The sequence below is a fragment of the Eucyclogobius newberryi genome, unplaced genomic scaffold (genome assembly GCF_026437365.1).
Source record: "Eucyclogobius newberryi isolate DKJ021-1_F unplaced genomic scaffold, fEucNew1.0.hap1 SCAF_1, whole genome shotgun sequence".
NCBI classification, from domain to species: Eukaryota; Metazoa; Chordata; class Actinopteri; order Gobiiformes; family Gobiidae; genus Eucyclogobius; species Eucyclogobius newberryi.
The window spans coordinates 15,888,747-15,915,129 of record NW_027315723.1 but is presented as its reverse complement, the minus strand read 5'-3'; the positions used below and the strand labels follow the sequence as shown (position 1 = coordinate 15,915,129).

At 41.6% G+C, this 26,383-nt stretch overlaps 2 protein-coding genes across 2 annotated transcripts; one reads left to right on the top strand and one right to left on the bottom strand.

The window, feature by feature from the left end:
- Nucleotides 1-10,148: 10,148 nt before the first annotated feature.
- On the bottom strand, nt 10,149-20,781 carry LOC140351372 (insulin receptor substrate 2-like). Its single transcript, XM_072437224.1, has 3 exons — nt 18,018-20,781; nt 16,659-17,140; nt 10,149-11,818 (listed from the first exon to the last, which is right to left on the bottom strand). Exons 1-3 carry the CDS (start codon nt 20,561-20,563, stop codon nt 11,814-11,816), a joined length of 3,033 nt encoding a protein of 1,010 aa, XP_072293325.1. The 5' UTR covers nt 20,564-20,781; the 3' UTR covers nt 10,149-11,813.
- Nucleotides 20,782-24,480: 3,699 nt separating this feature from the next.
- nudt15 (nudix (nucleoside diphosphate linked moiety X)-type motif 15) lies at nt 24,481-26,307 on the top strand. The gene is made up of 3 exons (XM_072451057.1): nt 24,481-24,718; nt 24,911-25,107; nt 26,128-26,307. Exons 1-3 carry the CDS (start codon nt 24,567-24,569, stop codon nt 26,229-26,231), a joined length of 453 nt encoding a protein of 150 aa, XP_072307158.1. The 5' UTR covers nt 24,481-24,566; the 3' UTR covers nt 26,232-26,307.
- Nucleotides 26,308-26,383: the final 76 nt, after the last annotated feature.

Here is a 26,383-nt window from a genome sequence, read left to right as displayed (position 1 = left end):
ATCCAATTGAGCAAATAATTTAATTTGTCTCTCTTTTCCCTCCAAGAAAGATGGCTTCAATTAAAGTGTCACTGTGCGCCAGATCTAAAAATGGGATAAAAAGGACAGATTACTTCAATAAATATTTAAAATCGATTTTGTGGTAACAAACAGGCTCTTTGTTACAGTGAGTCAAAGTGGAGCAAACAGCTTCAGCCTCTTGCTAAATCAATTTAGTTTTTTAATTTGTTTTTATTCTTGTGTGTACTAGCAAATTCCATACAACAGACATTATGTTGTCCTAATATTGTTTCCTATCTTGGAGTGTGTTTCCCTCCCTCTGGTCCTCCTGTAGCACTAGCTTTAGCCTTCAACAACAGCACGTTCCAGTGTTTGCTGCTAACACTATTTAGAATGTAGGAACATCCCTGCTCATACGTCATAAGGCGCTGGTACGGCTAGCAGCCCAGTGTAAACGCTCTCTCTTTTTTCTCACACTTATTGTGCTTTATCTCCTATATTTTGTAAATATAGTTAGTATATTTTTTCTATTTTACTGTACGATAGGGACACGCGCTGGAATCGTTTTTAATTCAACTGTTTTTGACTTTTTTCGGCTGGATTTGAGCATTTTTCGTCGTGTTGTTGTGATGTGAGCTAGCTCCGAGCGAGCCCACCAGCCCCCCCCCCGCGCCCTCCGGCCGCCGCTAAAGTACGGCGTGTCGTCGGTACACGTTTATATACACGTTTATATGAAAGAGGAACTTCACGAACGATCGGGACACGCACTGGAATCGCTTTAAATTAACTTGTTTTGACTTTATTCGGCTGGATTGAGTGTTTTCGTCGTGTCGTCGCGATGTGTCTTGGCTCTGAGTCCCCCGGCTCCGGCCCCGCCCCCCGGCCGGCGCCGTACCGCGTTTACACAAAGGAGGAACTAATGAAACTGTGGAGAACAGTCGTCTTACCCGGAGATCGTCACGTTATCCTGGCGGACATCCTAAAGAAAACGCAACGAGGCAGACGGGCTGGACGTAAACTCCGAGAGAAGAGAGGAGGAAACAGGAAGTCGGTTTCCGCCGTAGTCATGGGTAACGTGAGGTCCCTTCAAAATAAAATGACGGAAATAGCGAGCCTCATGCGGTCCCAGAGGATTTATAGGGACAGCAGCGTCTTGATTTTCACAGAGACCTGGTTAACAGCAGAAATGCCAGACTCTATTGTAGGTTTGGACAATTTTCATCTGCTGCGGGCGGACAGAACGAGAGAATGCGGGAAGAAAAGAGGTGGAGGTCTGGCAGTGTATGTGAACACAAGCTGGTCCAAACCCGAACACTGCACAGTGAAGGAGCAGCTATGTAACAGGGATATTGAACTATTGACTATTGGCATGAGGCCATATTATCTTCCCCGGGAGTTCTCACATGTGATTTTGATCGCAGTCTATGTGGCCCCGTCTGCCAATGCTGAAAATGCTTGTGAAGCACTGCTCTCCTGCACTTGTAGGCTGCAAACACAGCACCCACAGGCTCTCTTCCTCGTCTCTGGTGACTTTAACCACGCTTCTCCCTCTTCTGTTCTACCAACATACACCCAGTATGTTACCTGCCCCACCAGGAACAATAGAACACTGGACTTGTTTTTTGCCAACACCAAGGAGGCTTATTCCTCTTCCCCCCTCCCTCCCCTGGGCAGCTCGGACCACAACCTTGGTCATCTGAGGCCTGTGTATGAACCCATTGTGCGCAGGCCGCCTGTGGTGTCCCGTGAGGTGAGGATGTGGTCTGCTGAGAGCGAGGAGGCTCTGAGGGACTGTTTCAGCACCACTGTCTGGACTGAGCTTTATGACCCACATGGGGAGGACATCAACACCATCACAGAGTGCATCACGGACTACATCAACTTCTGTTTTGAGAACATTGTTCCCTCCCGGAAGGTGCGGTGTTTTCCAAACAACAAGCCATGGATTAACCGTGACCTGAAGGCTCTGCTGAAGGAGAAGAAGAGAGCCTTCAGGTCAGGGAACAAGGAGGAGCTGAGGACTGTGCAGAAGGAGCTGAGGAGGAAGATCAGGCAGGCTGAGGCCGGCTACAAGAGGAGGATGGAGGAGCAGCTGCAGCAGAAGAACATTCAGGGAGTGTGGAGGAGCCTGAAAACCATCTCGGGCTTCAAAATCCCCCCTGCCCAGACAGAGGGGGATCTACAGTGGGTGAATGATTTAAATGCTCACTTCTTGAGGTTTGATCGGTCACCCGCCCCTCCCCCTGCACAGCTGCATGCTCCCTCTTCCACAGCTGGACAATGCCCTGCATCTGTTCCTCTTCCCTTATCTGCCCCGGAACATCAGCTCCCCACTTCGCCTGGACTCACCCATCCCCCCAGCACACAGTCCCCCTGCCAACCACTGACTGTCACAGCAGCACAGGTGAGGAGTGAGCTGAAGAGGATTAAAGTGAGGAAGGCAGCAGGACCTGACGGCATCAGCCCCAGGCTCCTTAAGTCCTGCGCAGATGAGCTGTGTGGAGTTGTGGTGCATGTCTTCAACATGAGCCTGAAGCTGAGGGTGGTACCACAGGTCTGGAAGACCTCCTGTCTGGTACCTGTGCCTAAGACACCGCGCCCCAAAGACCTCAACAGCTTCAGGCCAGTGGCTCTCACGTCCCACCTGATGAAGACACTGGAGCGGCTAGTCCTGGACCACCTCCGCTCCACCATGAGCTCAGCCATGGACCCGCTGCAGTTTGCATATCGGCCTGGCATCGGAGTGGAGGACGCCGTCATCTCCCTGCTGCAACGCTCTCTCTCTCACCTGGAAAAGCCTGGCAGCTCTGTGAGGATTCTGTTCTTCGATCTTTCCAGCGCCTTCAACACCATCCAGCCGCTGCTCCTGAGGGACAAGCTGGAGATGGCTGGTGTGGAGTATGACCTGGCAGAGTGGATCCTGGACTACCTCACAGACCGACCCCAGTTTGTGAGAGCCCGGAACTGTGTGTCTGACACTCGGACCTGCAGTGTGGGGGCGCCCCAGGGCACTGTCCTCGCGCCCTTTCTCTTCACCCTTTACACTGCTGACTTCAGACATGACACGGACAGCTGTGTCCTGCAGAAGTTCTCTGACGACTCTGCCATCATCGGACTCATCACGGACGACGATGACGCGGAGTACAGGGGACTGGAGCAGGACTTTGTGGACTGGTGTCAGCGGAACCACCTCCTCATCAACGCGGGGAAGACCAAGGAGATGGTGGTGGACTTCCGCAGACGCCACCCCACTGCCCCCTCACCAGTGAACATCCAGGGACGGGACATTGAGAGAGTGGACTCATGCAAGTACCTGGGTGTTCATCTGAACCACAAACTGGACTGGACTCATAACACAGACGCACTGTACAGGAAGAGCCAGAGTCGGCTCTACCTCCTGAGGAGACTCAGGTCTTTTGGAGTGACAGGGCCACTCCTGAAGACCTTCTACGACTCTGTGGTGGCATCAGCTCCTGTACGGTGTGGCCTGCTGGAGCAGCAGCATCACAGAGAGGGAGAGGAAGAGGCTGGACAGAGTCATCAAGAAGTCCAGCTCCGTCCTGGGCTGTGCTCTGGACTCGGTGCAGGAGGTGGGGGACAGAAGGGTCCTGGCTAGATTCACATCTATGCTGGACCATGAGTGTCACCCCCTGCAGGACACTCTCTCCGCTCTGGAGAGCAGCTTCAGTGAGAGACTGATCCACCCTCGATATGTGAAGGAAAGGTTCCGTAGGTCTTTCCTTCCTGCTGCTGTCAGACTTTATAACAAAAACTGTTAGTACTGAACACTCGCAATACTGACCTAACCATGTGCAATTCTGTCATATGTGCAATTGCTGTTGGAATTCATGTGCAATTCATGTGCAATTACTGTGAAATTCATGTGCAATCTATGTGCTGTCGTGACCCATATTCATGTGCAATTACTGTCGTGATCACATGCAATGGTATTTATGTATTTATTTATTTATTTGTCTATGGGAGTTTTTTATTTATTTATAGGAGATCTTCTACTGAAAGTGTTTTTTAGACTTCCTATAAGTGATCTGTTCTTCTGTATCTACCTCTGTATCTACCTGCATTGCACCAATGAAATTTCCCCATGTGGGACAATAAAGGAATATCTTATCTTATCTTATCTTAAATTCCTTTAGGCATTTTGAGATAATCTCTCACCTTTTCCCATTGCTTGTGGCTGTTTTTGTGTGTGTTTAAAACCATTTTTGTGGAGGATTTGCATATTAGCAGGGTTCTGTAGCCACACGTTCTGCCCCGGGCTCTGCTCCTGCATTGTTTTTCCTCAAAAACAAAGCAAATGCGAATATGTCTTTTAAACTTCCTCATAAAACAGTAAGCAAATACGAACTGTGTAAACAAGAGAGGAAGCGGTAAAAACTTGTGGTCTCACTGTGGTGTGATTCTGTGTAGAAGCTGCAATCTTTTTTACATGTTCTTGGATTTAAAATCCCAAAACATATACAATGTACCAGTTATTTATAGACTGCCACATGATTCTGGTTGGATATGTTTCCATCCAATCTCTGTTTAAAGATAAATTTCCTTGCTGTGTTCCTGATGATTTCCATGACTGTTCCATGACTATGTACATTCCTGTATTTATCAGCTCTAAAACACACACAGGGTTCATAGAGGGCGTTAAGTTGTAAAACACTCGAAAATAACGTATTATTTTTATATTTTTGTCTAATTGTAATTAAATTATTGATATAAACTTCCAAACAAAGAGGGGAATTAACATTAGGCATGGATTTAGAATTTATTTATTTTTACGATTGTAAAAAAAGATTGAGTTGTTGTACTCTGGACACTGTTTTTATATGTGTTTTTTAATCAAGACGTTTTGACTTTCATCCAAGAGTCATTCTCACTCTGCGGATCTAGACCAAGAACTCTGTACAGTGTACAGAATTGATCCTCTTCTGAGCTGTGTAAGCCATGCCCACTTCTGATTATAGCCTGTCCTGTTAGTTTGCACTGTTTAAAGTTTCCGAAAGTTATCTTCTTTGGTACCCGAACAGCCAAGTAATGGGCCGTATAAATCATATAGTTAGCTGGCTGATGAGTCCCTGATTAGCATTTGAATGGCCAAGGCTGATACCACCCCATGTCTTCAAAATGCTGTTGTAAATTTCGGGTAAATTGAACCTTAAACCTAAATTTTTGTTAAAAGAGGGATTCTCTGTGAGTCTTCTGTGTCAATAAAGCCTTTTATGAAGTGGCTGTTTTCTATCTATCTGTGTAACGCTCTTTACAATCTCCCTCACTGGGACATTTTACGGAATACACTATATTGCACTGTTTTTGAGTATCTTCTCCTTTGGATGAACCAGTTTTTTGTCTTAAAGTGTTGCCCGGGTATAAAATGGACAGGAAGTTTGTGCTATCTAAAAATACTCTAGTCTAATAGTTTTTCAGCCAGTCCAGACATATTAAAGATAGACACTCCATTCCTTCTCGGTTCTGTTTCCATTTTGTCTGTTTTGTCCAGCATTTTACCTTTGTTAACCACAGGCTGAGAGAGCTTTCTGGACGTGTTTTTCTTCCTTCTTCTTGCCCTCTGAGCTGGTGGGCACTTCTTGTGCTCTGTGTTGTAATATAATGATAACTCCCAGCTTGTGCTGTAGTGTGTGGTTAGGTTTAGAACACCCTAACACAAGAGCAGGTATTGATCCATGTGTGTTGTTTCCTATATAATTCTATCTGGAGCTTCCCGTCCTCTCCTCTGATAGAGGAATCAAGAAAGGCCAAGGGGTTCTTCTTAGTGTCTTCTCTTGTAAATTTGATATTCGAGTCCAAATGCTGTTCTTTGTTCCCCACTAATGGTACCAAATTGTATCAATATCGCAATAGTGGTTGATGGAATAATCAATACCCATACTGTATATTCATTCATTAATTTTATTTATACATACAGGGAAAAAGCAATGAGAAAAGTTATCTTTTTCATGGGTACACTTTTAAAACACAACACCAAATAAACAGCAAACACAAGATACTAAAACACAAATAAAACATTCAATAAAATGTATGTATAAATATAACACATTTATACATACAATATGAGATCAAATTTGGGTCACCAGAGTGTCAAGAGTTTGTTTTATTTGAATTAATTTGAGTTTATATAAAGTGTAAATAACAGTGGTCCAAGGACAGAGCCTTGAGGAAAACTTTTATTAAAGGAATAATAGAGGATTTTTTGCCAATTTGAGAGCTCAAGCGACTGTTAGTCTCTTTTTAAAAATGCGCATGTGCACACTGACCTCCCCTGTTGTTTCCAAGAGGCCGTCTACCATCAAACCTTGTGCGGAAGCATGCAATAGCCCAGTTTATTAGCGCGACGGATCACATCACAGCTCTCGCCTCCGCAGATTTCTCTTTCTTTGTCTTTCTCTGTCATCATTTTTGTACTGTACACTGAAGGAATTCGCTAAACACACACCGGCATATCAACCACAGAAACGTGCTGCTATCCTGGGAACGAGCCTGCAGGTGTGCAGTAAGTCGCAAGGGATGATTGACATGTGGGAGAACTACTTGGCTGTCTACGCCATGAGGAAATGAGACTCATATTATGTGCCAAAAATCCTCTATTATTCCTTTAAGGTAAGAAAATTCAGATTGAAAGCCATCAGCAGAAACAGCCTGAGCTCTATTTCTGAGGTAATCTGCAAAACATTTTTTAGAATTTGTATCGAACCCAAAAGCATCCAGACGATCCAAGAGAATCCAGTGATCCACTGAATCAAAGGACTTTGACAAATCAACAAAAACAACAGCACGTTCTTCATGATTGTCCAATGCAATAGAAATATCCTTTATAACTTTGGTAGCAGCTGTGATTGTACTAAAATCGGACTGGACTTTTAAAAACTGAATATTTGGTTAAGAAAGCATGCACCTGGTTACTTATTTGCTTCTCCAAGAATTTTGTGAGGCATGATAGTTTTAAGATTGGACGGAAATTATTCAAAACATATTTCTGGTCTCCTTTGTGCGAAAGGAGAACAAAAGCAGTTTTCCATAGTAATGGGATAACCTGGATAACCTAGGTTCAAGACTGTCAGCTCCAGTGGACTTCTTTGGATCTATAGACAGCGACACATTTAATACTTCATACTTCATACTTTGTAAAGGGCTTAAGGGAGAACACTTGATCATCAAGTCTATTCTCATGTATTGGAGCAACAGCAACAGATGGATCAGCAGCATCAAAGATATTTCCAGTCAGCAAAGTGCTGATTAAACGCATCGCAAATATATTTCTTTGTTGTCAAGCTGATTGAATCTTTAATCATTTATTTTGGTAAAGAGGGAGTTGAATTTTGCGATAAGGATTTAACCGTTTGCCAAAATGTTGCAGAATATATATATATTGCAATAACACCAAGTTCTCATCTGCCTTTTACAGTTTTATAGATGATTATGTTCAAGCAGTCTGTTTTTATTTGATTTTTTCATGATTTTCCTTATTCAGTCTAAATTAGTCTTGATTTAATCATGGTATTGTCTCTGTTAAGTTTTTGTTTTGACAGAGTTTGACTAATACATTAATGCATGCACATATTTGTTTTAATGTAACAGAAATTATAGCCATATCGCACTAATTTACAATTTTAATACAACTATGAGCCCTAGACAGCATTTAGATTTTGTTCTGTCTTTTGACCTGCACCTGAGTAAAACTGTAGTCGCCCCGTCTTAATTACCTGACCAGCCAGTCCCTCACGGTTTTGTAAAGTAGTCTGTCAAAACGTGTTGGGAATGGCTGGTCAGGCAACTGTCTTAATAACTTCCTGTGCGGATATGAGAGCGGTGTAGGAAATTCGAGAGCACGGCTTTTATTTTCAAAGCGTGTCTGCGCAGGAATTAGATTTGTGGCCAATGACTTCCTGCTTTGGCACACATCTGCAGAGGGTCGAAGAGTTCAGACTCCAGTCAACAGATTCTCACATTTCCCTGTTCAAAAAACACCAGGATAAATTACACCTGATCTAACCATTTTTAATGTCGGTTGCCGGTCCGGTTTTAGACCAGAGCATAGTACTCTCCCAGCTGCTACCAAAGTTATAATGATATATATGGCTATTGCGTTGGATAATCATGAAGACTATGCTGCTGTTTTTGTTGATTTGTCAAAGGCCTTTGATTCTGTAGATCACTGTATTCTCTTGAGTCTTCTGGATGCTTTAGGGCAGGGGTGGCCAACCAGTCAAAGACGAAGAGCCACATTTTTTACTGTGTTACCGCAAAGAGCCACATCATACACATGGCACACATGAACATCACCCCATCCCTTCCTCTTACACACACACCTCTGCTCAGCCAAATTATTATTATTATTAACAATATCATGTCACACACAAACATGATAATGACAGAAATTGACTCCTACAGTACTAAGACCACAAGCCAGTCATTTTCAACAACGAACATTGTGTCTCACACACACAAACTCTCTGTTCAACAAAGTCCAAAACCAAAAATAATTTACATACCGAAGCGTTTGATTAAAGGTGCCATAACATGCTTTTTTTCACGTTTCGTAGTCTATCCTAAGTGTATAATTGATAATAATAAGGGTTGTGCAACACCCTTAACATAATAGTTAAGAAATATCACCCAGACCTTGGACCCCCTCACCAACCCGGAAATGCAGACGGCTTGGTTTGATATTCGCCCCCACCCTTGCGAAGAGCGATCTGGCTCCCCCGCCCAACCCGTGACGTAGTCTCAGAGAGCGCGTGTGTGCCCCGCCCACCCGTGACGTAGCCCCACAGCTGTCTGCTCCGCGCTGCGCCGCTCCTGCCGCGCGAGTGAGTGAGAAACGATAGAACTTCAGATCAACACTACTTTGAGACTAAATAAATCTGGTGTTTATTCTACAGCGTGCGCAGAACAGATACATATATAGATCTATATCTATATATATATATATATATATATATATATATAAAAGTCTTATGTCCATCGCGCGCTTATTTCCTGGTTTTTCGGTATCGGATAGAACTTCTCTCCGTTTATTTTCCCGGTTGCTGCATCAACTGCCACATAAACCTTCACCATTGTGATAATAGTAAAGAGTGCGATATCATTAATGACGTTTTGGGCCTCTTTGAGCCGTGTTTCCTCGTAAATCGAAGCAGAAAAACTCCGGGGCTTGTATGGGGAGACGAGCCTGCAGCAGCGCGGAGCCGGGGGGAAGGGGGCGGGAGGCGGCAGGCGGGTGGAGAGGGGGGAGGGTGAGGGTGAGAGGGGATGATGACGCGTGCCTGTGGGTATGACGCGGTCTTGTAGACACCCCCGTCAGTTTGGAGATTCGAGGAAAGGAGATAGTCTGTACTATAGCTAAACACTGCGGGAATCAATCAAAAAACACTCTGGGTACATATATGAAGCACAAATAGCAATGTAAGAAGGTTAAAAGCTCTGAAAAGTCGATTTTGCATGTTATGGGACCTTTAATCCAACGCTTCCCGGCCAGATTTAATGATAATATTCCCTTTTTTCTGAGATTTATTAATAAAAATGACCCCGTCCTTGCACTCGAAAATGCCCGTCCACATTTCAAAATACCCCGTCCAAAATACGGGAAGACGGCCCCTATCTAAAAGAAAATCACAAACAATATGGTATTTTCGTCAAACGCACATGAGGTGAAATTACGCAAAGCAAGTCAATTTCGCTCTCAAAACGGCAGGGAAAAAATGCACAGCTAAACGAAAATATGAAGATGAACACAGGTCTAACATATCAAAAATTAGACATTAATCAATACTAAAACTATCATCAAAACTAGATACTGTACTTATTTAATCATGGATTGATACTAAAAAAAAAAAAAAAAAAACTGGATAAATGTGACCTTTGCTGAACAGTTTTAGAATTATCTTGCGCTTTAGAACTAATACAATACTGTACTACAATGTTTAATAAAAAAATAACTATTATTTTGTATCGTCTAAAACCTTGACCTACCATAATTATGGTATCAAAATGGTGAGAATCTGGTATACATTCCTTGTATATGAAATTACAAGGAATGCCATGATGCTAATGAAATTAGCATCATGGCAACACAATAATACAGTATATAAAAAAAGTATACGTAATAATAGTCACAACAGTTTTGTACTTGTTTAAATAAATTTGTTTATTTAGATCTCTATTATAATTACTGACAATACTTAACTAGGTTTTGCGCCATCTTCGACATAAACTTTATATATTTATATGTACAGTGGAAGACAGCACATTCAAGTTGCTGCTGAACCAACTCACAGGAAAAAAACACAATACATTTATCCAAAAATAAAACATCCAAAGCACATTTAGCTGAATATACAGATATAATTTGGTTTCCTGTTGTAAACTCTAGATTTTCTATATTGCATAAGCAGTTAGGTAAAGGCAGAGAGCGTTAGAATAATAAAAATAGACATATATTTTTAATTTGACATGAAGGAAAAAGCAATGCAATATTCATCTCCAAAGTAAAATATTATTATTTTTTTAAATTGTAGTCAAAATCTAATAGACTTTTTGGTAATTTTGAAATAATTTCTCTTTGTACAAAATATACATTACAGATAAATAGACAGCATCAAATATTTATAATATCTCTGTATATTTATATACATTCAGAGATGGAAAAAAAAAAAAAGTACTATTTTCTAATCAACATAGGTGTAGTGGCCAGAAGGAAAATTTGACAGAAAGGCTTTACTATTTGCTGTAATTATAAGTGCAAATATTTGTGTCGTAGTTACAAATAGCTATAGTTTTTGTTGGTTAAAAATACCAATGTGAAATATTTTGCCATTTGATAGCTTTACTATACTGCTCAGTAAATTGAAGAGCTTGCATATTCAAATAATTGAAAACTAAGCTTGATTTAAATTTGAATTGTCTTAATAATTATTTATTATTTCATAAGAAAAACTGAACAATGTCAAACTATATTTCAAATTGTAACTGAAGTAATTTTACAGATTCATCTTTATCAAGCTAATTAATTAAAATACTCTTTATAGGTTATAAAAGGCAATTGAAAAATATCAAGATTATAATAAAATAGATAATACCAATTTGGAATCTTTCAAAATGAAATTGTTTTTGTGCAATATACTTTTTATTTTCATTTTTCACAATTGGATTACATTTTAGCTGTACCATTGCTAGTTTTGCATATGCTTTAGTTTATACCACAAAGTTTTTGAAATGTTTCAAATGTTTTGTTGCAATCCTAATTTCTGGCTTCACCCCTTTGTCTCAAACCTGAAATTTCTCAGTACCATTTGCCTATCACAACATCAATCCAAAAAGGTACTTAAAATGTCTCTGTACTTTGTATCAAAACTGGAGTGTTGAGGTTAGCAGTGCATCTGGGTACAATGCATGCATTTTAAAATAGACATTTCCTGTGAGCAAAAAATAAATTAGTTACAAAACAATTCAATACTTCAGCAGCAGCCTCAAATTAATATTGATATTTCCACATAGATTAAACATAGAAAACATATTGACATTAAGGCAACTGGAATATCCAACATTCAACTTTCAAAAATAAATAATTTTAATATATATTTTCAGTGTACCGTTTTTCCATAAATAATTTCATGTTCCGTGTGTGGGTAAGTGGATGAGGAGGTGCATAGGCCCTGTCCAGCAGTCTTTAAGGGTCTTCAAGAGCCTTAAAATGTTTGAGTTTAGGGCCAGAAATCAAAAGCAAAGTCCAGACTTCAAACCGAGTTGAGCAGCAGTTTTGAAAGTTTGAAGACCGACGAGAATCTTCAATCTGAAAGACAAACAAATACAAGAAAATGTGGATTAATATTAAAGATTAAAAAAATATATGAAAAAAAAAAACAGCAAATAAAATGTGTATTCTACTACTACATATTTTACAACAACTATTACTACCATTAATACTACTACTAATATTAATACTACTACTGCCCTCTACATTTATGGCCATCCTGAAGTGATGTCACATTTATCCCTACACACGATGTCGTCCCTAGCAACAGAAGGCAGACCCCTCCCTCAGTTACACGATTATGTAATAAAACGCTGCACTGTGTCGCCCCCTCCCCTCCCCTGAGACCTGAGTATAAAGATACAAAGATGGACACCACGTTTACATGAATGAAGTGAAAAGGATTTGAAAAAATAAATACAAATCTGATCTCTTAGTAGTAGTATGTACAGTATGAAAGAAGTGACAGTGTTGGAAGTAGTGGTAGTAGTAGTAGTGATGTATGTGAATGTAAAAGTGGAGGAGGGGCGCAGCGAGAGAGGATTTATGGAATTAAGAGAAATTTCCATGAAAGAACTGTAATGGTCGAGTGTGAGTGGAGATTTCAAATATATGTACATTAAATAAAATATAATGAACAAGACAGATTAACTCTAAAGATGATATTATGTCCTGATGTTGAAATGCACTGGAACGCTACTGCTATTACAGCCAAGTAAATTGCCAAAAACCAACAGTAAGTAGATTTGATGAGGAGAGTTTGTCCTGGTTTATCCACTTCACACTTTTAACTGCTCTTCAGATACAAAAACGACTACAGGGGATTTATAGAAAAACAAAACTTACCAACCAACACAAAACGTATACGTCACTACAGAAGCATTGAGCTAGCAGTAATCTAGCTCCATGGAGACAAGCAGGTAGTCTTGTTTTGGAACCTGATTTTCTGACAGCTTTATAAGGTTTTTAGTCAGAATAGGAGCAGAGGAGGCCTGTGATTGGCTGGGAGGGGGGCAGGCTTGCTTTGATTTTAATAATTGAAAATGAAGCATGCAAATACACAGGCCATCTGCTGCAGTGGCAGAAGAGAGAAACCTACAACCACTACTACTAGTACTACCCGGCCTAATCCTTTTGCATCTCCTAGGACAATTATTGCAATTTATCAAGTTTATCAAGTGCAATAAATAATACAAATGTAAACCAGGAGCATTTGAGAGAAGACTGGAATCTTTAATGATAAACTAATCTAAGAGCCCCATGCATATTAGTTTAGTTTGAAGATCCAGATTTAGCTACTGCCACAGATATAGTATAACTACTGCTAGTAAAGTACACTTTACATTACAATTACAATTGCCGTAGCTTGTTATTAACATTAGCTCAGTACAAATATACAATGGTCAAAACTGAGCTTTTTGTATTTTCTGAGGATATAACAATGGCAAGGTGCCTGGTTTCATTGGCCTGAGACCAGCAGGATAAACAGTAAAACAGTAAATCCTGTGTGGAATAATCATAGCATTGAAATATGTGAAAGTGGCCTCAGGTTTCAAGCTGTTCCTCATTTGTCTTTAAAGATTGTATTTGAGTTTCATGCTTTTTTAAAGACAAAGTCATCCAAATAAACACCCAGGTACTTTCAAAACATGTTTGTAGAGGTCTAAACTACATGTTTAGCAGCCTTTAGACCTCATGGAGACTTTTAGGGTACTTTTAACTGTTTCAATTGTGAATGCAATTAAAAACACATTCATATTGCTTGAATTGCATAAGGAATACCCTACACATGTATTGATCAGGTAGAGTGAAGGTGCGCTCAGGTTTAATCCTCGTTTGGAACAGAACATCCGTCGCTCAGACAGGCAAATAAGTGGGTCAAAGTGGAGTAAACGGCTTCAGGTGCAGCTCTACACACTGGAATTATGGGAAATGTGACAAAATGGATACCTGAATGTTTGCAAACAAGTTTTTTTAGGAGTCCACTCTGAATTAGCTACGCTTTTATGTACAATTCTTAAAATATCAGCTTCTAAAAGTATAATTATAAAACCAATACAATTAAGCTACAGCAGGACTAAAGTGGGGTTAAACAATCAAGGATTAAATTGGTATAACCATGTTATATATAGATTTTTAGTTAGTTCACTGTTTCTTTGCTGCATCTCCACCACAACCTCTTGCTAATCAATTTAGTTTCTTAGTTTTTATTCTTGTGCGTACAAGCAAATGCCATACAACAGACATTACTTTTTCCTAATATTGTCTCTTATCTCCGAGTGTTTCCCTCCCCTTGGTCCTCCTGTAGCGCTAGCTTTAGCCTTCAACAACAACAGCACGTTCCAGTGTCTGCTGCTAACGCTAACAACCAATCAGGCTTCAGCTCTGCACGTGCCCTTCTCTCCTTTCATTCCTTCTCTTTTCTCCCCTCTTCTTTCACCCTACCTCAACCCTTCAATCTATTGAAATATCTTAAAATTCTACCAAGAAGATCAAATAACCTTCATAAAAACCACATAACAAAACAATTAAGGACACAGAACAAATTGTGACCATTTTAGAAGCTAAATTAAGGCATTTAGACTCGATTTATCTTTTTCTGTCACATTAACTGAACTTCATCATTCAGAAAGTTTCTAAATCATTTCAGGGACATGAAGTATAATAATTCAGGGCTACTTCTAAAATGTATTTCATGAATGTGAATTGGAGTTTGTCCCTGGGGCCTGAGCGTCAGAGTGGATAAACAGTGCTGTGAATGGGAAACATGAGAGGAATGCGTGACGCTCCACCTGCTGCTTGTTTTGAAGTCTGTTTAAAGTACGAAAAACAGGACTGAACCAGGACCTAATCAGGCCAAAAACCAGGGACCAAACTAGTACGGAAGCCGAGACTGAACCAGAATCAAAACAAGGACAAGGTTCTGAACGCAAGCAGAGGAAACAAATTGATTCACTTTCATTATTTTTAAACATCTATATTTTACATCATGAAATATTATAATTAAAACTAAAAAACTAGTTGCAGTCAAAATGTATTGCTTTTAACATCCTATACATTCATCTCATTACCAAAATTCCCCTCCATAATCTACACATGTAACTAACAACAAATTAAAAGAATATTATTATAAGAATAGCTATTAAAATAATGTTGCAAAATAGCCCAAACTGTGCATGAATATAATAATAATAATAATAATAATATACTATCTGCACTGTTTTTCTTTACATTGACACGTTACAGTAAAAGAATCAAGTCCTTCTTTGTCATTTCCAGATTTCAAAATACAAATGTTTTTTTTCTGAAAGAAAAAAACATTTGTATTTTTCTGACTGAGTCCAGATGACTACAACTGAATCTTTTTCTACAATGGAACACGCCTGGACGAATGAGGGATTACACAGACATTTTTCTGAAAGAGTTCAAGCGGCACAAATAAAAGTATTTCTTCAGCTCTCTTGCTACGTGCTACCCCGATAGTGGCCTGTATCTCTGCGCTGTAAACATGTTGTTCAGAGATGTTGCTAACGCGGCAGGAATGTGTTTTCCACTTCGAGCCCTGGGCATTTCCGCATTTCTTTTTTCTGTTGTTTTTTCAGTTCGCTCGAGTTGGCATCAGGAAGTGTGGCACGTCAATGTCCCCGGGATTATTGGATTATTCCCACAAAAAACAAAGACAGCCACAGAATAACTTCTATCACACACTGAATACAGGGATTAGTACTGGGCCCATTTTAAACTTTGGGTTGTACCTTTCTATATGAGATACTTTAAAAACACTTTAAAAATGATCTGTTGAATTAATGATATATGATCATTGTTGTAATAAGTGTGTTGATTAAACAATAGGATGTAAATATATATTATAATTCAAATAAACATTCAAGTCTTTAGTCCCCCGCTTTAGTCCCCCACTTTAGTCCCTGCTTGGTTTTACTCCTCTTAGTCCTGGTTTAGATTTGGTTTAGTATTGGTGTAGTCCTTGCTTTAGTCCTGCTTTACTTCTCATTTAGTGCTGGTGTATTTATAGATTGGTTTGGCTGTATATTTTTAAATGGTTATCTATTCCATTATCTTCTCCTGGCCTTGTAAACGTCATTCATGCGTGGTTAGCATTAGCTTTAGCGTGGGTGGTGCATGTGTAGTACATGCACAGACACAGTTGTTTACTTCGATTCTGCCTTGGTCACGTTTCAAAGCAGCCTCCGCCTCCTTCACAGCTGCTGGGAAAATAATACAATCCCCATATATGTACCAGAGACAACCCAGTCCACCCACACTTTTAAGGACAGAAGAATGACTGAACCAGCACAACAGCAAGACAAAAATTCAGTCCAAATAAGTACTATAAATATTTAAAAATGATCTCTCTGGGTGGAGTCTGCATATCCTTCCCACGTAACCGTGGTTTCTCTACGGGTTCTCCGTCTTCCTCTCACCGTCCGAAAACATGCACGTGTTAGGCAAAATTGGCCCTCTAGATCTTAACCATGTATTAACCAGGACTACACCACAACTCAAATAGTACTAATCAAAGACTATAATACCAGATATAGACCAGTACATAATCAAGATTTAGCCTGATCCAAACCAAGACTTAAAAAGTACTCATCAGGAGCTAACATTTGAGAAAATCCTGTATTATAGGTTATGGGTACCGTTTCTGAGCTGTAAAACCAGGTCCAGACCAGGACAAACCAGAATTAAATCAAGTCTTAACCTGGAATAAGGGTTTAGTTGTTAGGGTAAGACAAAAGCACAACCAAAAAGGTTCTACTATAGGAAAATAAGACCAGGACTAGACCACCTTTAAAAAAGACATCTGCATTACATTAAAAAAAAAGATTCACGGTATTAAATGTATCTTGTAGCTCACCTTTTGCAGTTGTGGTGGCTTCCTTGAATCCCAAACATGCGTATGGCGAAGTGTTCAGTCCGTTCACGACTCCTTTGCAGCGCTGCGCCGCCTTAAACCCGACCATCTCGTCCTGCTTCCCCTCCAGAAGAGCCAGATAGTTCAGGCCGGCTGCATACTCCCCTCTTCCCCCTCTCGCAGCTCTGCTCTGGGCCATGGGACTCCCAGAGCTGGCCTCCTCGTCAGACCCGTCGCTGGATCTCGATGACAGGTTTTCCACTGAGCTGTGTCGTTTTGGGGGTGTTTTTTGGGCAAAGGAGGGTAGAACGGGAGTGACGGTGGCGGTGGAGGAGAAGGTTTCAGAGCTGTGGCGTCTGCGGCCCGTTGGATTGGCCCGGATAACCTTAGCAGAGCGGTCCGGATCAGGGGAAGAGTCTAGGAGGAATACCCCATGGTGCTCCTCGTGTGGGGCTGAGAGCGATGAGGAAAGAGACATGCGGCCACTGGAAATGAGACAGGGAAATTTTAAATGTTACTCTTCACCCCAAAATCAACTGTACAACTGTAATGTATTTTTAATAATTACAGAAACATTGGACATGATGTCGAAGTTGTTTATGTATTTATAATTTGGTGTTTTGGTCAGCCCAGCACCTGCACTATTATAAAATCTTAAATCAAAACAATGTCACTCTTACTTTCAATTGATGCGTTTCCGAGAGACAGTTCCCATTTGTGTATTTAAGTCAACTCACACTCTCTCTTTTCAGAGAATGAAGCAATAATAAAATGAAAAAACAAAGACAACGTGTACGAAACATGTTGAGTAAGACGGGATCAAATGACTTCAGGAGTTTGACCTCAAAAGGGTTGTTACTGCACAAAGATGTCCTATGTTGTTCAAATGAATTAATAGTAGTTCAGGTTAAATTATGCTTGGAAAAGTGTGAAAATGTAGAAAATTTGTTATATTTTTTGAAATTGTGCTGGTAAAAAGCACATTGTTCAACAACTAGGACTACATAAGAACTGAACCATGTCTAGATGAGAATTACACTAGGACAAAACAAGGTATAAAATGATCCAGGATTTTTTGTTTTAGAGCATTTACCCCTGAACTAGGTTCCCCTAACTAAATGTGTCATTCAAAATCATGTTGGTTTAATAGGTTTATTTATGAACCTTTTTTAACCTGGTAAGAACCCATTGTGATGGAGATCTTTAGTACTAGTAAAGCCTAGGAGCTTTACTAGTACAAAAGGTCACCCTTGAAAAAGCGGTCTCCATCTCAATAGGTTCTTACCTGGTTAAAGTTTTTTTTTTTTTTAAGTGTTAAAAGTTAATTGATATTTCAACAGTATTTGGTTTATTTTTTCTCACCTTGTGGCATTTTGTGGCACCATCTGAGGAGGTGAACTGGTCATCCCGAAGCTCATCTCCTGGTAGTCACTTTTTGGTTCGTCTCGCCGTTCTTGGATACGATTTTCATTTTCCAAAAACTCTGCATGCTCCTTTGCCTCTTCTTTTAGGCTCAAATCTAGATTCATGTAATCGCTTGGCCCTCCACTATTTGACCCTAAGGAGGACGGTTGACTCTCTGCAGACACTGTAGAGGGCGGGGAGAGTCGAGACGAGTTAAATTCAATGTTGATATATTCTCCTGGGCTTCGTGGTTCGTTGTTTGGGTGTTCGTTCATACTTGGGAGCGTCCTCACCGCATCCAAGGACAGTCTGTTGGGTCGCCCGATGCGTCCCCTGTAGGAGGCACTATCGGGGCGGACACTCCGTATTGGCGACGGGGTCAAGGGCAAGATCTGGCTTGGCAGCATCACTGAATAGTAGTCGGTATCGCCGTTTTTTGGCCGTGAATTCTGCAGGCTCATCAAAACGTATTGATTGTCTTCATTTATGGATGTGGGCAGTCTCGCGGGCAAAGTTAACGAATGCGACTGGTACGCCAATGGTCGCGCTGGTTCGCTCATGAAAAAGTCAGGAGGGGTTTGGAGTGGAGGTGGGTTTCCTGGAGACATGTTCATATACTCTCCATGTTTATCAGGGCTGTCCATACTTGACTTAGAGCCACAGTACAGCCGCATATAGCCGCTGTCTTCAAGAGAACTGCCACAGGGGGAGTTGGCCTTGTAGTTACCACCGCTCGCCACTTGGGGGTGCACTCTTGGATTCACGATCTGTTTAGGAGCAGAGACGCACATCGGGCTCATCAGAACATAACCGTCTGCTTTGGGAGTCTGCGATTGCTGCGCTACACCCGGAGTCATGGGCATGTAGCCTTCGTCAGCCAAATTACTGCTAGAACTTCGTGAAGACCCGATTTCAACGTCGCCGTAGTCTTCGGGGTAGGAGACTTTCGGCGAAGCGGATTGGGAATTCTGACCCATCCGCATTAAAGTGTACTCGTCTAAGGAGGCAGAGGAGAGAGGCGTGACCACGGTCTGTTGTCGTGGCGTCGTGAGGGAGTGCGTCCTCTTGCGGTAAGCTTTGTCCATGCTTCCTGCAGATTTGGGCCCTTCCATAATCATGTACCCGCAGGGGTCGCTAGCGTCTCTGGAGGGCGGTGTGCTGCACAGCGAGTCGGGGGTGTCGCTTCGCATCAGCGGCAGGAACCTGGCCTCGCCCGGGCTGGAGCTGTACTCGTCGCACAGCATGAAGCCGTTATCGCTGAGGGAACCGGAGATGGAGGCGCTGCAGCTGAACGGCCGTCGCGATTTGTCCGGCGTGGAGAGCGCGGTGGCGGCGCGGGGAGATGTGCCGAGAGGACTGGAGTTGACCGGGGGCGAGCCGGACCCGGGGATGGAGCGGCTGTGGTGGAGGTTGGACACAGACTCCAGCATCCTGCAGGTGCGGCCGCTGCTCAGAGTGTGCGAGCGGATCAGGTGGTTCCCGAGGCTCGTGGGGCTTCCGGTGATCGGGATGGACATGGACACGGGCCGCGTCATGCTTCCGTCACCTTCGCTGGACGTGCGCACGCGGCAGGAGGTGAACTTCCGGCCCGGTGACATCGCCGCCATGCTGTCCGTCCGTGATCGGCGCACCAGCCCGGTTTGGCTCGGCGGCAGGTTGTTGAGGTTGCGTCTGGTCGGTACAGAGATGGGGTTCGTGCTGGCGGACTGGCTCTTGCTCCGCGGTCGGAACTCGGACAGCTCCTTCATCGCTTTCATCGCCTCCAAGATTGTCTCGTGGATGTTCTGCGCCACCACCAGGTCCTCCGCCTGCATCCAGAACTCCCCCGGCCCCGTCACCGCGGAGCGCCCGACTTCAATAAAGAAGAAGTTGTCGGAATGCCCGCATCTCCGGATGTTCATGAGCTGCAGACTCACCGCGGCCGTCTCTGAGTTTAGCTTGACAAAACTGATCGTGCGACTGGACAAGCACAGCCTATAAACCCCCACCAGATTCTTCACTTGGCCCAGACCCTTCGCCTTGAGGTTCACCTGCCAGACCTCTTTGTAGGCGGCGTTAGCGGGGGCAACGGGTCCATAGCTGGACTCCTCGAACCCCACGAGGGAGGAGGTGGACGCGGGGCTGTCGTAGACCTTCCCCTCGGCTATCAAGTCGCTCAGAACCCGGTACCAGCTCTCCTGCTCCGGCTCGTTCTCCGCAGCCACCGCGAAATACTCGTCCTTGGTGTAGAGCGCGACGAGGTGCTTGTGTTTGGCGTCCGCGCGCTTGTTTACGCACAGGCACGAGTCCAAAGTTATGCAGCGCTTGGCCGCAGATTTGTTCCTCCATTTCTTCTCGCTCTCGTAGTACTCCAGGCGCGCGGGGCTCCCCTCCGCCGCCTCCTGCAGCACAAAGAAGCGCCGGTGTCCGTGTTTTTGCTTCCTGAGGTATCCGCACTTCTTCACGCCGCCGTTAGATAACAGGTGTCCCCCCATCGCGGTCGGTGTAGAAGGGGGACTCGCCATTTCGCACGGTGATCCCCGCGAATTTATTGCGTTTAAGCGCAGAAATCTTCTTTAAAAATCCTCCGAAACGTGTCTCCAATGTTATTTAATCCATTGCTGATAAGACGGGCTCGGCTCGCGTCGTCTTGTCCGCGCACTACGTCTCCGGAGCTGCTCTGGAGGAGAGGAAAACAACATGTGACGCCGCTGCTCTAAAAACAGAATAAAACACGGAGTCATTGGTGGGCGGGATGTTCTGAAGGGGCCGTGCCTGTCAATCAAGCCCTTCCGACGCCGCCCATTGGCTCATTTTCGAATGCGCACCCGCTCTAGTCCCGCCCATTGTTCCCAAACAGCTCTGTCATGTAAAAGCGAAATTGGCTGTGTCCTTTTGAAAAACAACAATTAACTATTCAGCGTTACCCTAGCACTAATTTCCAAATAAAACGCGTCATTTAGACATTTCTAGCGCCTCATTTCCAAAAAGTTTACACAATTTAGCCGCATAAATTATATTCTATTTTTAGTTCTTTATAAACATCCAAGTCTAATTCATTTATTTCTCAGATTTTTATCTCAGATGCCATCTTGGAACAGTTCGTGGCCATAAAATCCGCATGCACCAACGATGTAAACAACCACGATGTCCCAGTTGTTATGTAAGCGTTGTTGTGCCCTATTTTTACTCCTTGGGTATTCCACTATTACTGCATTATACATAAGATTTCTACAGGCAATCTGGACACGCACTTGCACTGTTTTCATCGACCCAAAATGTGGCAATGCACAATTATATTAATTGTGGAGGGAATTCCCGCTGTATTTAGAAATTATGTGTGTGTGTGAATAAATAAGTAATATTTTGGATGTAAAGGGGCAGAAACTCGGAGCATAAAAGCAGCAAATTTGGTGGAAAAATAGGAAAATACGCACGATTGAATAAAATAGCGGGCATCTCATAACATGGTAAAGACCAAGACCAAGTGCGCCAGAGCCGTGGGGATTATGAGACGGAGCAGTGCTGCTCCCATCTGGAGGTTTTGTGAATTTGTTATTATAGATGTAGACACACACACACACACACACACACACACACACACACACACGAACTCCTGTATTTTTAAGCAAATAGCACATAGTAACATATTCATAATTGTTTTGCATTATCTTCTCAACTCGCGGTAGTCTGAGGTTGTGGTTGTTTTGATGATGAGCAGTAGTGCGTATCGGCTCAATAATGTAAACACATGTTAATCAGATTATCCTGTTAATTATTCTCCATCTGTATCTGACACTACAACCTCTGACACCAAAGTAGTTATTGTAATTTTGTTTTGATTTTGATTTTACACAGTTTTATTTTTAATTAAATGTGTGGTTTTGAGATCAAGTTGGCAGCGTGGTTGGCATGTCCAGGAACATTAACATTTGTGAGAAGACTAATTGATTACTAAAATAATGATTAACCGATAATCAACAAATGAATAATCCTTCATTGTTATCTGGACCATACAGACTAAACACACATGACAAAATACATTAAAAACAGTATTAAAACTAAATGGGAAAAAGGTCCCTTAATTCAGTTTAAATGTGATAGCATATTCATAAAAAGGAAATACTCATTTGATTACTGAACAAATCGATAAAACGAGTTGACTACTAAAATAATTGTTAGTTTCAGCATTTGTCTAAACTACAGGGTTGACAGATTTTTTGTCCAGAAAGAGGACAGTACCTCCAGATTTAGCAATTTGCTATTAATGGCCATTTCAATTGTGTTTTGTGTTTATCATTTGGCTCTGACCAGTAAAGAGACAGAGGGTTAATCTAACAACAATCAGATTACGGTACTGAAGTGTCAGTGTAAATCCTATTGTTTGGTTTCTTGGATCATACTCTGTTTATGAGCTATATGCCACATAAACACTGAGATTAGACCAAAACAATACATAATCCAGTGTCAAAACAATGGCGATAACATGTATGTTTAGATTGGCTAGATTAGAGCTGCGAAGGAGGTAAGAAAAATATTATCGTGTGACATTACTGTTTAATACAGTGGTACATCATAAATCCAGAACTATGTGCAGCCTTTATATGTGGAGTTAACATGTTCTCTGAGTCTGAGTGGGTTGCCAAATGTCTCCCCCAACAAACTGCTAAAACATGCTCAACAATTCTCCAGCTAGGTACTGCTGTTCGAACCAGGATCCTGGCTCAGATCTGGTCCCTGCTCCTGACTAGTTTGACCCAGAGACACTGAAGGATGGGGCTGCTGCAGAGGACACATTACCCTATATCTAATATTATGTAAATACAAAATTGTCTTGTTTGTGTGGCCATTTCTGTATAAAAATGCAAAGAAAATGCAATAGAAAGAGTATATCTTCACAACCCATCTTGGTCCAGTCCTGTCCAAAAACCCTTTCCAATCCTGGTTCAGGTCTTGTTTAGTCCAGGTTTAGTCCCGGTTCAGTCCTGGTACACTGGTGGTCCAGTTCTGGTAATGTCTTTCTCCTGTCCCACTTCCAGTCCCTATCCAGTCTTGGTTTAGTCCTAAGGTTAAGGTAAGGTTATGGTTTACTTTATTGTCCCTGGACGGACATTTGTCCTCTGCATTTGACCCAACCTTCAATGCTGCTGGGGCATCTCCTCCATTAGTCCTAGTTTAGTCCTGGTCCAATCATGGTCTAGTGTTGGTCAGGTCCTCGGAGCCGTCTGTAGTCTTGGATTCTCAGATTTGGGTCACCCCTCCTGTTCTTCTTCAACCTTTGATCTCAGTGTTTGTCTAGTGTTAATTTCAGGGTTAATCTGGTTCAGTAACATGTGTTTGAATGATCAGACCTATAATCCACATGTGGGAAACAAAAACACCTCTAAATCAGAGATTAAACGGAAAATAACAATATGAACGAGGAAAGACGACAAAACAGGAGAATTAGGATTAAATATGCTTAGATTATGGAGATGACTGTGGGAATTTAGCTCCAGATAGGAATAAATACATGTGTTTTTGTTATTTAGAATTAAATTTTAAAAGGTGCAATTTATAAACATATTGTCTGTTTCAGCAAGATGTACTGAAATAATATTTTTTCCTCTGCCTGATCCAGGATACTGTCAGGAAAACCTGGCTGGAGAGTGTTTATTGTAGGTGGAGGAATCACAGAAAACATACAGTGGGAGAACATGCAAAAATGTAAAATAAGATGATCCTTTATTATCTCCCATGGGAGAAATTTGTGCTGGTAGAGGGGTCACATGTTTTAACACAAAGACAACATCACCAACAATCAGAATCAGAATCAGAAAAGGTTGTCAATGAACAGAATTCACAAAACATAGGAACTTGGTTTGGTGCAACATAAAACAATGATAAAACATGTTTACATTAGTTTAAAGGGTATTTTGAAATTGTGGAAATTGCCACAAGACATGTTTACATTGGGCGTAGTTAGACAAAAAAAAAGATTAACATTGGTTGGATAGACTTCTTGCTGTAGTTCCAAAATGCTGTGCTACAATGAAATTGAAAATTGAAATGAAATTGTGATCTGAACAACACAATTTATTATAAATTACGTTATCGGGTCTCGTCTTGTTTGTAGATATAGCCTTTACACAAATTTGTTTCTCAATTTAGGCATGCAATAGTTTTTATAACATTGCACTGCAAGAATATTAGGCCAGAGTAATTGCATCTTTGATAAAAACATAATCAGTCAGCTGTTGCTAAACAGCGCTATCTTGTGGATCTCCCAAAGCTAGCATCAAGTGCAGACATAGCAGCATCCACATTCCTTTCTTTTTACATTTGTATAGCCTCGTTTTTCATTGTTTACCTAAGCTAAACATAATTATTAATTTATATTAATTTTTGCTTTATTTTGTAGGTTTTTCACCCTTTCATTGGACTTCCGCCTGCTTGACTCCACGCTCCGCGCCACTGCACGCATGCGGCCGCATGCTTGGCTTTTAGAGCACGTTTTCTGCAGATTTATAACTAAAACATTTGTGCTCCATGTCTTGTGAAGCACAGGTGAAACGGCCCGGTGTCGGAGTCGGAGTTTTGGTCACTGACTCGAAATATCCCGGCTGCGTTTTACTCGGAAAACGAAAAGGCTCCATGGGTCACGGAAAATATCAACTTCCGGGAGGTCATCTGGAGTTTGGGTGCGTTAATTCAACATTATTTTAGAGTTTTCACAACAGCAATTGACCATTTTAAACCTGTCGTGTCATTGTGGTGAATATATAGTTATTATGGACACGTGAAACCTATCCGTCTGGACTGACAAAATAGGGCTTGTATAGTATGTAACGCTAAGTTAATACATTTATATGTATATGTGTTGTTTTTTGCAGTGAGTCGTGGGAGACGTGTGCAGAGCGGGAGGTGTTGGAGGAGGCCGGGATCCATTTAAAAGGCGTTTGTTTTGTTTTTGTTGTGAATTCTGTGAAATTGGAGGAAAACTATCACTATGTCACGTTGATGATGAGGGGCGAGCTGGACCGGGACAGGTCCGGGGAGCCGAGGAACATGGAGCTCCACAAGAACGAGGGTAAAGACAACATTAGCCCTCTGCCTGTTCTACGTTTACCTATTGTGCATATTTTCTCTTTTTATGCTTTAAATGTCTTTATAAACCCATTTAGTTATTACAGAAAATAGAATGAGAAAGAATTGTCCATCCAAAGGTAACAGTGACTTCTCAGTGTATGCCATCTACTGTTTGGATTTAAAACGTTTTTTTAGAGGTTTTAAGGAAGACATAATATTTGCAACATCAACTTTAATCAAAATGTATCCTTGTAGTGTTTCCTCATCATTAGTTTAGTAAAAGCTGTATTTTGATTTATCCCTGCATGTTTGACTTAACCCTGTATTGTCCTACGACTGAGGTTCAAGTCCACATAAAAGCCCTATTTTCACCTACCCCCTATCCCTGCCCACATCCCAGCACTTTTTGGTGATTTTATTAGAAAAATGAATAAGAGGGGTTTATCACTTTTGTATGTTTTTTGTTTTGCTGTTTTAGATCACTATCACGTTTTTAAATTAACAAAATGTAAAATTGTGATCTACATTCTCTGCCTGTCCAAAGAAAGTCACCACATAAAAAAAGACGCTTGAATATATTGTAGGACCGTCTTGCACACATTTGTTGTTGAATAGTTTCTATAGACTTTTGCAACAGATTATTTGCATCCACTGTTGCATTATTTGTCACCAGCTCAAACACTCTCACTTGGGTTCAGATCTGAAGTACATTAGTTCCTGCTTCTCCTTAGATGTTTTCTCTGCTCGATGCCAATGATTTGACTCTTCTCAAACACACTGACACCTTTTCCATGACCACGAGATTTGTCTTTCCACATGGAAATGAGAAGCCACTCACTGCATGTCGGGTTTAAATACTGTGTTGCAACGGAAAGGCAATTACCCATACAATGATTATACAGTAAGAGGAGAGGATCTATTTGCTTAGTTAAATTAACGTGGTGACTTTTTTATTTTGGACAAGCAGTTTATTTTATAGTTCAGTACAAAATACTGTAAAAATCTTTTTGTGTTCCTGCAGGTTGGACATGGACAAAGTGGGACGAATTTCCTCCAAATGAGCAGCTGTTTTTGCCTTTGTCGGAGCTCAGAATACAAGGATATAACCCTTTTAAAAACACTTAAGTGGAAAAGAGCTGAATATATTTAAGATTCAGTGTTTTACATTTTGGACTGCTGCGGGTTCTGTTATTATTGGGCAAAGGGACTCAATAAAAATGCTGGGACATTGCCAAGTCCCTATGAACATTGTTTAATCTGTTTTTTTCACTGTCGCC